At 43.3% G+C, this 13,485-nt stretch overlaps 1 protein-coding gene across 1 annotated transcript in view; it reads left to right on the forward strand.

Annotated features, from left to right (window-relative positions):
* nnt (nicotinamide nucleotide transhydrogenase) overlaps positions 1-11,818 on the forward strand; it is a 69,130-nt gene extending 57,312 nt beyond the window's left edge. Inside the window, exons 21-22 of the mRNA XM_079524519.1 lie at positions 2,788-2,903; positions 7,770-11,818. Of these exons, the coding sequence (XP_079380645.1) occupies positions 2,788-2,903; positions 7,770-7,919 (266 nt within the window). The 3' untranslated portion in view covers positions 7,920-11,818. The remainder of the gene's footprint in view (positions 1-2,787; positions 2,904-7,769) is intronic.
* Positions 11,819-13,485: the final 1,667 nt, after the last annotated feature.

The following is a 13,485-nucleotide window of genomic DNA, read 5'->3' on the forward strand; positions in this document are numbered from 1 at the left end:
GGGACCCCCCTAAGAGAAGATTTGTGTGGCTCTAGCAGTGATTTTCAACCCGTTTAATTTCAAGGACCCCCAGTTTGACATGCATATTAGTCTACAGACCCCCATTTAATGTCATTTCTAATCTCTGGGACCCCCAATTTATATTGTAAAATCAATGTGAATTTAACTCTGAGAGTGTACAAATGTATGCTTTGTATGCTTTCAGAGTTACAGACCCATAAGGGTCCATTTGGTTCCAAATTATCATTTAGCTGGGGACCCCCTGGAACTCCCTCAAGGACCCCTGGGGGTCCCCGGACCCCACTTGGGAAACAACTGCTCTAGACCAGGGGTTGACCACTACAATACCCCATTGACCGCTACAATAACCTTAATATCCCTATTAAGGTACATCAGAAATAAATACTGAAACCAGATATAATCATTAAGGAAAGTTTATGCATGCGCTATGTGTACTATGTAAAGTCTTCATTTACATGTTCCAGCCGGCTCAGAAAAAAAACTAACAGAAAAAAAAAAAAAAAAAACTCGGAAACAGGGAAAATATAATATTAAATAGGCCTTAAGTGGTAAATTATATTTGTAAGTTTGGGTCTCGTCCATCTTGGTTTGGGAAACACTGATCTACTGTAGATGGATGTTCTAATAACCACATCAACCCTTCATTGACCGGAGATCCCCCAGGCTTCTATACGTGATCCCCCCTAACCACATCAACCCTTCATTGACCGGAGATCCCCCAGGCTTCTATACGTGATCCCCCCCCCCCCCCATCCCCCAGGCTTCTATACGTGATCCCCCCCCACTTTTCTCTACATCAAATGTCTTTGCTGGGAATATCCCAGATCACAACAAGTCGGCTTGTAGGACTGATATTTTTGCCGATTGTTTGGCCTAGAGCCAACAGGTCCAAGAGAACTGGTATATAAAGGCTTGCTTGTTATTAAAAAAAAGAATTTATAACTGGCAATGGCATGGCTATATTTCACTTTAACACCATCTCAAATTGTTCCAAAGGTCTGTAGAACATCTGCTTGATCAGAGCCAATTCAAGCTTTTTATTGGTATCTGTTGCATTACACAACCAACATAGCGCTGTCCGTGGGGGCCCATTAGAATATAGGAGGGAGAGGATAAAGTCCCTCAGCTGGCTGCTCGTCACTGAGCCGCCGGAACGACCGCCACGGCTCCTGAAACACTATTGCTGTTGGGTAGGCCTGACCAGTGATTTCCAACCTGTGGCTTTCGTTGGGATCAGTGTTGTTTTTGGCAGCACATTTTAGTTTTAGTCATAGTCTCTTGAATAGTTTTCGTTTAGTTTTAGTCACATTTTAGTCACCCAGAATGTTTTAGTGTGTGGTGGGCCTTGATGCCGTCGTAATGACATGTTTTTACACCTGCTGAAAATAGCCGATCTACAAGCTCACAACGCGTCGCAGCGCGGCGCGTTGTGAGCTTGTAGATCGGCTATTTTCAGCATGCAACCGATTGTAAAATGACTTATACTGGATCTCTTGTCCATTAGTCCCTTCCTAAGATTTTAGTCTAGTTTTTTATTTGTCAGATATATTTAGTCTTAGTTTTAGTCATAGCTTAGTTTTCATTTAGTTTCCATTTAGTTTTCGTCAGTGGAAAAAGGTAATCGACGAACGTTTTTCGTCTTGGGCCCCCAAATAACTGGCAAAACATGAAAACACAAAGGTTTTTAAAGTGCACTACTGTTAGTTCCATTGATGCAAGCCGGAACACGATCCATTTGATTGATCTCGTCTACCATTTGTTACATCTGCGTACTGTATGTGCATTTGGGGAAAAAAACACATCTCTGCTGACGCAAAATGTTAAAAGAAAATCACACCCGTGTGAAATGAGGGGCGCTCTTGTCATCGTACATCAATTTATGTTAGCGGACATTTGACATTGCTACATAAGGTACATAAGGTGGTCCCTTATTGGCCAAGCGCTCCCACAAACATGTGATTGGTTAGCCGATTTGCTCGTTTACATATTCATGTTTTGATGTCTAATTTACATCATGGTTAGCAGAATTCTGACGTCATTTCTCCTTTCATTGTCAATGGCAAATCTTGAGACGTGTGGGGACAAAAGCTGTTTATAGAAGGGGCTAGGCCCTTAAAAATCACACTTGTGTGAAGTGAGGGGCGCCTGGTAAGGTGTAAGGTGCTCTAAACAAACATTAAAAGTCCATAGATTTGGCTGCCATATGACGTAATTCCGAAAGCCAGATGTTGAGGGCCCTTCCAAAAGGACACCTCATTCTGAGTAAGGAATCTTTTCCAATTGGGGACCGTGTCACAATGACTTTGTAGCTAGGTCGGTGTGACCTAAGGCAGGGGTTCTCAACCTTTTTGGCCGGGGACCCCCGGAAATGCTTTGGCAATGTCTCGGGACCCCCGCCCCGCCCGACCCCCAATATAAATTGACTGCTACAATAACCTTAACCCATTTTGGGCGAGAACCCCTTTTGGTGTTTTAAGCATTATGTTATAATTTAGCTATTGAAAAATAGCAGATCTACAAGCTCATAGCGCGCCACCGAGTGGCGCGCTACGAGCTTGTAGGTCTGCTATTTTTTGAAAAATCGTGAAAAAAAAAATAATAATAATTTGGGGACCCCCCAAACTAATTTGGCGACCCCCCAAGGGGTCGCGACCCACGGGTTGAGAACCCCTGACCTAAGGCACGTTTTAGTGACATGGTACTTATTGTGGGCCCGTTTTGTTAACGATATTATCCACAGTTTGTCTTTTCTGTTCCTCTAACCAGCGACTGACCTGGTTCTGGTGATCGGTGCCAATGACACGGTCAACTCAGCCTCTCAGGAAGATCCCAACTCCATCATTGCTGGAATGCCTGTCCTCGAGGTGTGGAAGTCCAAGCAGGTAAAAGACATATTATGTAAAATCACCTGGCCATGTAATATTGTAATAATAGGACTGCAACCCTCCATATCCATTATCCATATGCATTTTGCATTATAAATGTATAAAATGTAGCTGTAATATTTTTTGAGTGGTGTAAACCACTCCTACAACTGGCTTTGTTTGTCTGTCTGTCTGTCTGTGCGCAAAAAATGAGCATGGTTGCTACGGTCACCCAGTTCACACGGGTGTGATTTTATTACGTCAGACATTACGTCAGACCACAGTTGATCAGTCTATATAAGACCTTACACCACTCAGTTCACACGGGTGTGATTTTTTCTCTTCATATTATTGTCAAATGAACACCACAAAACACGTATTTTTGACCTAAATCGACTAAATCGATTAGTCTGAGCTCGCACAACGCATCACATAAGTGACGAAAATCATCATCAAATCACCAAATCATCATCGAAAGAAATCATTTTATAAAGAAATATTACAGAAACAATTCACATTGTTATACAATGAGTTCAATCGATTCCTTTGATTTAACTGTTGCACGAGTCCGGGACTCCAAGCGTCAAGATTCTGTAGAACTCCTGGAGTTAAATAGTATGCGAGGGGGGGGGGGGGGGGGGGGGGGCTCTATAGGGCCACACATACTGTACACACCCTTGGACCACACATACGCAACACCTGAAAACACGCGTGCGCACACACACATACTGTACACGCAGACACACACACACACACACACACAACAGGGACGTACACAGCGTATATACATACACCCAGAGACACGGATTCCTCCGGTCCCAGGTGCCGTCCCATGCTGCTCTCATTAGTGGTGACTCTGTCACTGTGGAATGATGACATTTTGGAGCGTCCCACTGGCAACCCTCCGAGGTCTGGGATTCATACAGCGCTTCATCCCCCCCTGGGGAAATCACTGGGATCTGACTACCTAACTGCACACACACACACACACACACACACACACACACACACACACACACACAGAGAGTCAAGTCAGACAGACAGACCGTCACGAATGCACACACACATGCACACACGCGGCCACACACACACACACACACACTCCTGTCGCCACCATGGGAAATGTTTTCATCCCAGACTGTCGGTGTGAAGGTTGTAATGGTCGTTTTGACACGTGCATGCGTGTGTGCATGCGTGTGTGCGTGCGTGCGTGCGTGCGTGCATGCATGCATGTATGCATGCACACACACACACACTGGGAGTTTGTCTGTATAACTGTATACCTCACGGTTTGCCCCATCGAATGAATGCATTCGACAGTTAGTGGTCCCACATTTCCAGCATGAAATGTCGCATCATCTGGTCTCTTTTTGTACAAAACACTTGCATACAGTTACAGTATAATGAGTCGAGTCACATTTATTTATAAAACATAAAAAACCTATTGTTGACCAATAAGTGCTGTATAAACCATGAGGTTAATGAATCGCATGTACAAAATGACGTACAGCTCAGAAGCACAAATTAAACCCTGAGCAACAAAAACAGTAAAGACACACGTAAACAATTTATTTTCAGTAAAGACAATAAAAAGAAACGGCCATAAATATCAGCCTTGAGGTTCAGTTTGGAAGATTCAACGCGGGGGGGGTGGGGGTGGGGGGCAGATCTGATGGTATTAAAGGGGAATTCTGTTCCACAGTCTAGGGGGCTGTCTGTCACAGAAAAGCCACCCCTGAGTAATGTGAACATAAGTTTAGATCTCGGGAGGGACAACTAGTAGCCCCAAGCCAGAGCTGACCCCAGGGACCCCCAGCCGGAAGTAGGAGGAGAGGTGAAAAGGTCCGTTTCTTAAGTCTTAAAATTGACTCTACGACGTACCGGCAACCAAGGGGAGAGAGAGGACAGGATGGCCGGGGTCTTGACAGGTACTAGGAAAAGGGACCGTAATTCCTCTTCCTAGTAACCGTCAAGAAGCCTGGCTGCGGTTTTGGACCAGTTGCAGGCGAGACAGATGGACAGACGGACGGACGGACGGACAGGGAGGTCTGACTGATTCCCAGGGAATCTCAGTGATTTCAGACGAGCTGATGCACCTAGGGCAAGAGCATGTTTTATCTGTGTGTGTGATGGAGTCAGGGGGACGTCGCTTTGTGCCGTCCATCACTTGATGTCCTCAAGGCGGTTCACGGGGCTGCCAGGTTTGGACGGGTTATTTGGTCTCAGGGATTGATTATAAACCGTGTGTTCGTCTGCATGACAGTGGAACGACATTTCACATGTTTGAATGTTGTGCCATCCAACACTTCATGTCCTCAAGGCGGTTCATTGGGCTGACAAGTTTGGACGGCTGGTCATTTGGGTCTGGTCTCAGGGGGAGATAGATGTGTGTGTCCTCGGCATAACAATGGAATTAATGTCGTGTATTTGAATGATTTGGCCGAGGGGAGCCTTATTTAGACGTATTAACGTCTATTAACTAGACATATTAATGTCTAAATAACCATTTCCAGACGGTAGGGGTTGCAGCTGATGGTGTGAACGCGCTGGGAAGTTAACTAAAGTTTTCTGAACCAAAATTACTCCAACCCCGACCACTGCCAAAAAGGGAAACTAAGGACATTTCTTCTGTAGCTGTAGGCTTTCAACATATGTGTGTGAGATTTCAATTTGTTTTCTCTCCAAGAGTTTCAAGATGTATTTGTCACGCTCATATAAGTGTGTGCGTGCGTGCGTGCGTGTGTGCGCACATTCACGCGTTTTTGCGTGTGAAATGTTGGCATGGCACGCTCTGTGTGTAATATAACGAAAACTAAGCGAGCCATAATACAAAGAAAATATTTATTTCAGAAAACTGGAGGATTTAGAAGATTTTTTTTTTAATTTTGACGTCAGGCCTAAATGGGTTAATCGACAATAAAATAAATGCAGTATAACGCCGTATACCAGTGGTTCCCAAATGTTTTAGCCCGTGACCCAAAAGAGCCATTTTATGTCTCCCCGGGACCCAAACTAGTGAAAATAGCAGGGAAAAATACAAACTATACAAGCCTCACAATGCACTGCTTTGCACCGTGTTGTGAGCTTGTAGATCGCCTATTTTCACTTCCATGTAGGTCAAGTTTGGTTGAGTGAATAAATATATAATCCATTCACACATGCTCCCGTGACATAACTATCACATATTTTCCCATTTGATTCTGTGATTCAGTGGGTAGATTATATTATCATGACCTCCATGCACTCAGACCTCCATATCCTTCCAGATCAGGACTGGCTCCACCAGGCACCATGCTGGTTTAGCGTAGCCAAGAAGCTACAGCTATGCTATAGTGTAGCGTCTGAGGCAGAAGCACCACAGAGTTATAATGCAGCACCGTGTGACAGTATAGCCTAGCCTGGCTGACTTGGCCAGCCTCATGGCGTGGATTCACTCCCCGAGAAGGATTCCTCAGGGAGGAAGCTTTAGTGAATCCACGCTATGAGGCAGCTGGCCAAGCCAGCCTACGTATAGCCTACACTAGCAAACTTTACTTACACATGAAAACGGTACCGCTGGTTATGGAGTCTGGAGGAATGAACGTGGTGGTTCCCGCTGGCATCTCGCTCTTCCAGCAGCTCGAGTCGGTACACAGACCACCCAGCTGCCTCTCACACAGACGGCTAGAGGGAAGCCTGGTGACGCGGCTACTCCATGTCCCACAGCAGACAGACAGCTGTCGCCTGGCTCTTCTCTGTCTTCACCATAGGGTCTTCACTCTTCTCTTGACTACTCTTTATAATTATTTTCTTGTGATTCGAGCTGGTGGCTGCATTCGGATTTTCCCCTTGCTGCTCCGCCATGTTGAGAACAAGATATGCACGTGCACACGCTCTACAGTGGGGGAACACGCAACAAGACAACAGCATGTGCACCGAGGCCCGCCCTCGCCCTTCATGATGGGAGGACGGCCCCCCCCTCTATCCTGATTGGATGAAGGCTTTCTCACCCGCCACCAAATCCGAAACTAGGGTTTTTTGACCCCAGGGGCTCACTGGGGATAGGGAGGAACTCCTTATATGGTCAGCGCACTCTATAGTAAGGGGTATTAGCACATTTTTAGGTGATATCTGAATTAAGTGAAATCACTGAATATTCCTTTCCCGCATTCCCACTGGCAGATATTTCTACCGCTGTGTTTTTGAATTTGTCATTCCATATCTTATCCTCCAATCATTCGATGAATCGCTTCACCACAAATGCATATGGAACGCAGTAAACGAGTAAACGCACTTTGTTGTAAGGCTGTCTCTGCCTGTCCTGAATTAGACCTGTTCCTCTTCTGGTGATGCTGATTGCCTAATAAGATTGTACCTTACATTTCACCCTTGTCCCAAATGGAACCATGTGCACCCATCATGCATTATGGATGAGAAAGTGGAGAGCGGAGAGGTTGAGAGAGAGCACATGACGAGAGAGAGAGAGGAGAGGGGAGCGAAGGAGGCCCGAGAGAGAGAGAGAGAGCACATGACGAGAGAGAGAGGAGAGGAGAGCGAAGGAGGCCCAAGAGAGAGAGAGAGAGAGAGAGAGAGAAACAAACCTGGGGTATCGATGTAGATTGGCCATACTGATATTCGGAAGCCTGGGCCATGTGCATAAACTATAAACTGGTCTAAGAATAGCTGGAATGACAAAGAGCAAAGCCAAACAACTTGCCAATTCCAAATACTGTTCTGTTTAGGCAGTTTGTCCGTGTGGAGGAGGAAGTGCCATGTGTATCCTTAAGTGAACATGAACTGTCAACGATGTTACATTTGTTCCCTTGTAAAATAAGAATATATTGTAATTTGTGGATTCAAATAAAGAACTAAAATGTGTGTGTGTGTGTGTGTGTCTCCCTCCAGGTGGTTGTGATGAAGCGCTCGCTGGGCGTGGGCTACGCGGCCGTGGACAACCCCATCTTCTACAAGCCCAACACCGCCATGTTGCTGGGCGACGCCAAGAAGACGTGCGACGCCCTGCAGGCCAAGGTCCGAGAGGCCCAGGAGGCCTAAGATGACATGAATGAATGCTGTAAGCCGAGGAGCGCCCCACTTGAAGAGCCACGATGGGGGCACCACGGGGGAAGGTTAGAGGACAAGGTGGTGGTTCCGTTTTCCCCAAACACAAAAAAAAACTATCTCACCGTTAAAAGCATCTTCGACTAATTGTATCCAAGGCAAAAGGAAGAAACAAAAATGCCAAGAATGCTGTTGGGGAAACCCATTATGCCCATGATCTATAAACGAAAGAAATTGCGTGACAAAAAAACATACATCACAAGATATGATGTCATAGATGTGTGTTTCCGTTGATTATACCAGCGCCACTGCAGCAGTGTTCTTTTTATGAGACATGCTTGCCATTTCTTTAGTTTATACATCATTCAGAGGGAGAGTGTGTTCACAAGGTGTTCTATGCTCTTAGCAAGATGGCATTGAGTGTCAACTTCATTTCAGTCGCGTATAGTCATTTTAATCAATCACAAATCTATAGGTGTGTGAAGAAAATAGATCTGAAATTCTGATGTAAATCAATACATCGTTAGTGAATAGAAGATGGCAAAATATTACCGTAGCGGATTGGAATTGAAGGAGCAAATTTAAGCACAAACAAGACGTTGACTTTTATTTATTTAAATACTAATCAATAGGGCTAATTCATACTTTGTCATGCAACCATGTCGCTTGGTGAGAATACTCTACTATTTTAAAAACTTTACAAGACTGGCTCCAATAACGCCGTCGATCTTATCAGTCGTCTTTTGATGTCAGTCATCTATGACATTATAGCAAGGAAATATTTAACAAAAGATAAAACATGTGGAGAAAAAAATACAGGATTTTTTTTCCCCCATGGCCCACAGGCAGCGTTCACAAGACATTTGGCGTCGATTGGCGCAGTGGTTTGTGATATTAGCCACAGACAGACAGACATTTTGTCAGTTAAAGTGCTATCAAAGGGAAGCTTGCAAGCCGATGATGTGATATCATCATTTTTGCAACGTCAACATTTTGTGGAGAAAAACATTTCCCTTTTTTAAGTTATTTTTGCTGAGCGACATGGCCATACACAGATACAGTTGGAGGCCATCGATATTGTGCTTTTCTTTTTGCTGAGGTTTGTGTGATCTGCGCAAAAGGACAGTTTTGGGCGGGAACCCCTTTTGGTGTTTTAAACATTATAATTTAGCTATTGAAAAATAGCAGATCTACAAGCTCATAGCGCGCCACCGAGTGGCGCGCTACGAGCTTTGTAGGTCTGCTATTTTTGAAAAATCGTGAAAATATTTATTTCAGAAAACTGGAGGATTTAGAAGGATTTTTTTTTAAATTTTGAGGTCAGGCCTAAATGGGTCAAATAATAAGGGACAATATCGGTGGCACCCAACTGTAACTTAGCCTTTAGAGTGAATGTGGAAAGAAGATCAAGGCCCACCAAGCGACCTGTTAGACTCGCTGCAGCCATTAATGTTTTGTCCACTGTGACTGTGTATAGATTTCTCCCCTGATGTCCTCTACTGTATGCTATTATTATTACAGTGTACATGTTGCCTCTTTCATGGATCTATATTTGCATAAGGAAGGCTATTGTCACACCGTGGACAATAATTCGGTACATTCTTTTTCAAGTAATAGAAATCACTTTTTGTATTCTGCCACTACTGACACTGATGTTTCCAGTTTTATAATGAGAAATATTTTCTATTTTGGCCTAATAATAATAATAATTCATAATCCTATTGGTTGTGGTCAGGTATGACATTATTTGTTGGTAAAGCCATGGTCACTCATCCAACAATTTCCAGTCATGCTTTTAGCTCTTCTCTCTTGTTTATGCTGTTGTAGCCCCCCCCCCCCCCCCGCCCCCGTGCCATTTTGTTTATTAATCTATTAGATCTCACACATCATCTCACACATCATCATAAATTGAAGCGAAGGCCATGTGCAATTCAATGCCAAAACTAGACATGCAACAAATCGTCACTGTCTGGTGGGAGACCTTGCATGTCCAAGAACGTTACTTACTGTACCAGGAAATAATGGATCCAATGTAGTTATTATTTTGTCAGAAGCTCTTTGCTATTTTGCAAAGAAAAAAATAGCAGATCTACAAGCTTGCATCGTAACATGTTGTGAGCTTGTAGGGCGCATATTATTTGCTACTGTGCAATAATGTCATACGACAAAGCATGAATAGTACATTCGTTTTATTTTTAAAAAGGGAGGGAAAAAACAAAGATGAAATATGGATACAAGGTTTCCTCCTGACGAAGTGATGAAAGCGCTATATGCTGTTGTGCCACATTGGTTGGTTGACTGATTGATTAGGTTTTCACTTTTTGACCTCCGGTGAATTTAACGTGTGTGAAGACGTTTCCGGTAGCGTTGCAGATGTGATACAAAGCTTGAGGTATATTTGTGTGGCATCACGTTGCCCTCATCCTCTCTACCACGTTTTCATCATTTTACTCCGAGGTTGTGAAGGTCCACTGCTGTGTACTGTAAACTGGGGTGTGGGATTAGGTAAGCCAAATGTACGTATATCTGACATTATGTATGATGATGATGATGATGATGACAGGACTCGTGTGGTGTGCTCTCTATAAACAATACTTTTCAATGGAAATGGGAAAAATAAGACATTTGTGAATAATAATGACGAAAGAATATATATATATATATACTGTAAATCTTCAACTCAAATTCAATTTCGAGCATGTCGAAATTCTTCTAACATTTCACAAATTTCACAAAATAGTGAAGCTTGTTCGCTACTTTTATTTATTTATTAAAAGAAAGAAAAAAAGACATTTCACTATAGAGGGCCACAGCCAAAGTCTGAGGGTATTTGGGTGTCCTTGGCATGGAAATGTTTGGGCACCGTAAGATGCTAAGATGTGGCATGTTTCTGGATAAAGTCCACACAATATTATTAACCTGGGACCTGATGCATTGACCATGATAACTACCCTACCTCTGAGTAGTGCTGCATACAATATGAAATGACCAATAGAATCTGTTAGAACCCTCACCTGACCAATCAACATGCCACAAACTGACCACACCTGACCAATCAACATGCCAACAAACTGACCAGTCTCATTCCGTGAATTCTTGAACTCTTACTTCCAAGGTTAACCGATACCTGATTCCAATTCCATTTCCCAATGTGTTTCCATTCTGTTCTTGACCATCAGACCTCATTTTATTGTTGGCTTGGCTGCCTTAGTTATCGAACGTTTTTCTTTGTGTTTGTTTTGGTAGCTTAGAGGAGCACGCTGTTTTAAAAACCTCATATTGTTACTACATGCCAACAGGCCACCTAGACCTTTTCTTCTGCTGTTTCCTGAATTTCCCTCTCCGGGGATCAATGAAGGATTATCTTTACAGAATCTTACAAAATGCCATATTTGTATGCTGTTGCCATTTTGCTGAGATAATTAAGGGAGATGGGGGAAAAACTTAACCTGACTCCGCCAGATGGGGCAGCACTGTGTATGCCTTGATCCCGCCTCTAGCTGCCGCTGATTGGCCAGGCCGTTTTGTGGCCGGGCATCAAGTCTGCCTGAGAGTTCCCACATGGGAGCAGGAGGGGGGAACCCAGTGTACTCTCTGCTGCCCCATCTGGCGGAGTCAGGTTAGGGAAAACTATCTTTGTTTGATAATTGCCCTTTGATTTTAATTCCCCACAAGGCTATTTTTGTATAGAGACAGCCCTTTATTATGTGCTAGAGAGAGACAAAAGCTTCCACAGTAGGGATGTGCAGTTTGTGTGACGTTTTCAATGCACCGCGGTTCGTGTTTTAGGGAGATTAATGAAGTGTACTGTGAATGTTTATTTTTTTGTTCTCCAGTTTATCATGGATAAACATTGTCATCCCTTAAATAAACATGGATTTACACCTCTGAAATCGCCTTGTACTGTCTTTGCATGGTCATTTACTCTCCAGCCTTGTGAAAATGACCAATGCAGATTGGCTTTCTTTCTTTAAACATGGGTATCTACTGTCGAAATACCATGTCTTTGCTGTCGGGCAGAAATATCCCAAATATCAACTTTTAATGTCTTTAGAACATCACGATATACTGCCTGTCTGCCTCATCAAAGTTGGTACGGGGACTTTACATATTGTCCGATACTTGAATGTGTCCTTATAGTTTCATCCATCACTGTATCCACAATACATGCAGCTCAAGTGGAGTTAGGAGGGTTTTGGCCATTAGAGATTGTTTGTTTTCGTCTGACTTCGTCATTCTAATCAATGATGGAAAAAAACCGTCTATCTACAAAGTTGGAGTTAGGTGGATTGACCAACAGTTTTAAGGATCCAACGGAGTTGGGAGGTTTTTGTCAAAAGCACTTTTGAATACTTTTCATTGGTTCAATATTTGTAAAACCCACACAAACGTAAAGGGTGTTCATTCAATAGCACTGATTTATTCAAAAGGAAAAGAGAAATGGAGCCGGTTTCTCCCCGACAGCGACGAGTAGTAGTTGAATTAACTCATGGGATTGCATTTGGTCCCCCGCATTTTTTTCAGACATCCTAGTGTTAAAACGTTTCACTTCATAGCAATAATCTAGCTGTAGATCAGCTATTTTCGGCAAGCAACAAGTATAAAACGGGCTTTAATCTTGTTAGATTTTCTTTGAGTTGTGAAGTTGTGAAGCATGTTATCTAATTCAATTGCTAAAGTGAAGGTGTAGCAGGTGGGTATGCCCCCATAGTACTTTCACCAAGACACATCAATCAGAAGCAGCTTTCCAGATCACAGATTTACAGATAAAAAAGTGGGTGAAATGTGTTTTTGTGCATTGTTCCCATCGTGTCATTTTTCCAAGAAAAACAAAGAAAGGGCAGAAGAGAGGAGTGGGGGGTAAGGAGATCAAGGCAGGAAAAGGATAGTTTTGAGAGCTTTTTCCACAAAACGTACAGGTAAAGGGCTTTTCTTCTGGGTCTTGGATATTCTCAAGCTTTTGCTACAAACGGTACAACCAAAGGGTCTCTTATCTTATTAAAACACTTTTTTTTTTACATTTTTACACATGAGATTAATCAAGTGATTATCATGACACCAAAACTACAATCTGTCATAAAGAGAACATTCAAAGTAGGTAGATTTGAGATGAATATTGCAATCGCAAGAGTTCGACGAGGGGCAATTGGGAAATAATTGCTAGCACCGGAAAACCCTGCGGGCCACCTCTGTTACCTCAGAGTCTTCCAGTGTTATAAAACAGGATTGCATGAGTTTGCCATGAGGGCTGTGATAAAAAGTAAATATCACTTCCTATGACATATTCCACCTACAAACAGGACCTGATTGCTTTTCATCATTGGGGGGACTGAATGGGAGGTACTTAGAGGGGGGAGTGGTATCTATCTAGATAGAGTAGATAGATAGTGGATAGATTTATCTTTGAGGGATTGCATGCGTGTAGCGATGAGGGTGGCTTCATCCTGTAACAAATGGCACTCAGATGGTCTCTTATCTCCAGCCAGCCTTGAAGAGATCTGACGAGAACTGTCACTCCACCAGGAGAGGTGAGATGTACGAGATAGGAAGGCCTGAAAGT

This window comes from Electrona antarctica (genome assembly GCF_951216825.1).
Source record: "Electrona antarctica genome assembly, chromosome: 16".
NCBI lineage: Eukaryota > Metazoa > Chordata > Actinopteri > Myctophiformes > Myctophidae > Electrona > Electrona antarctica.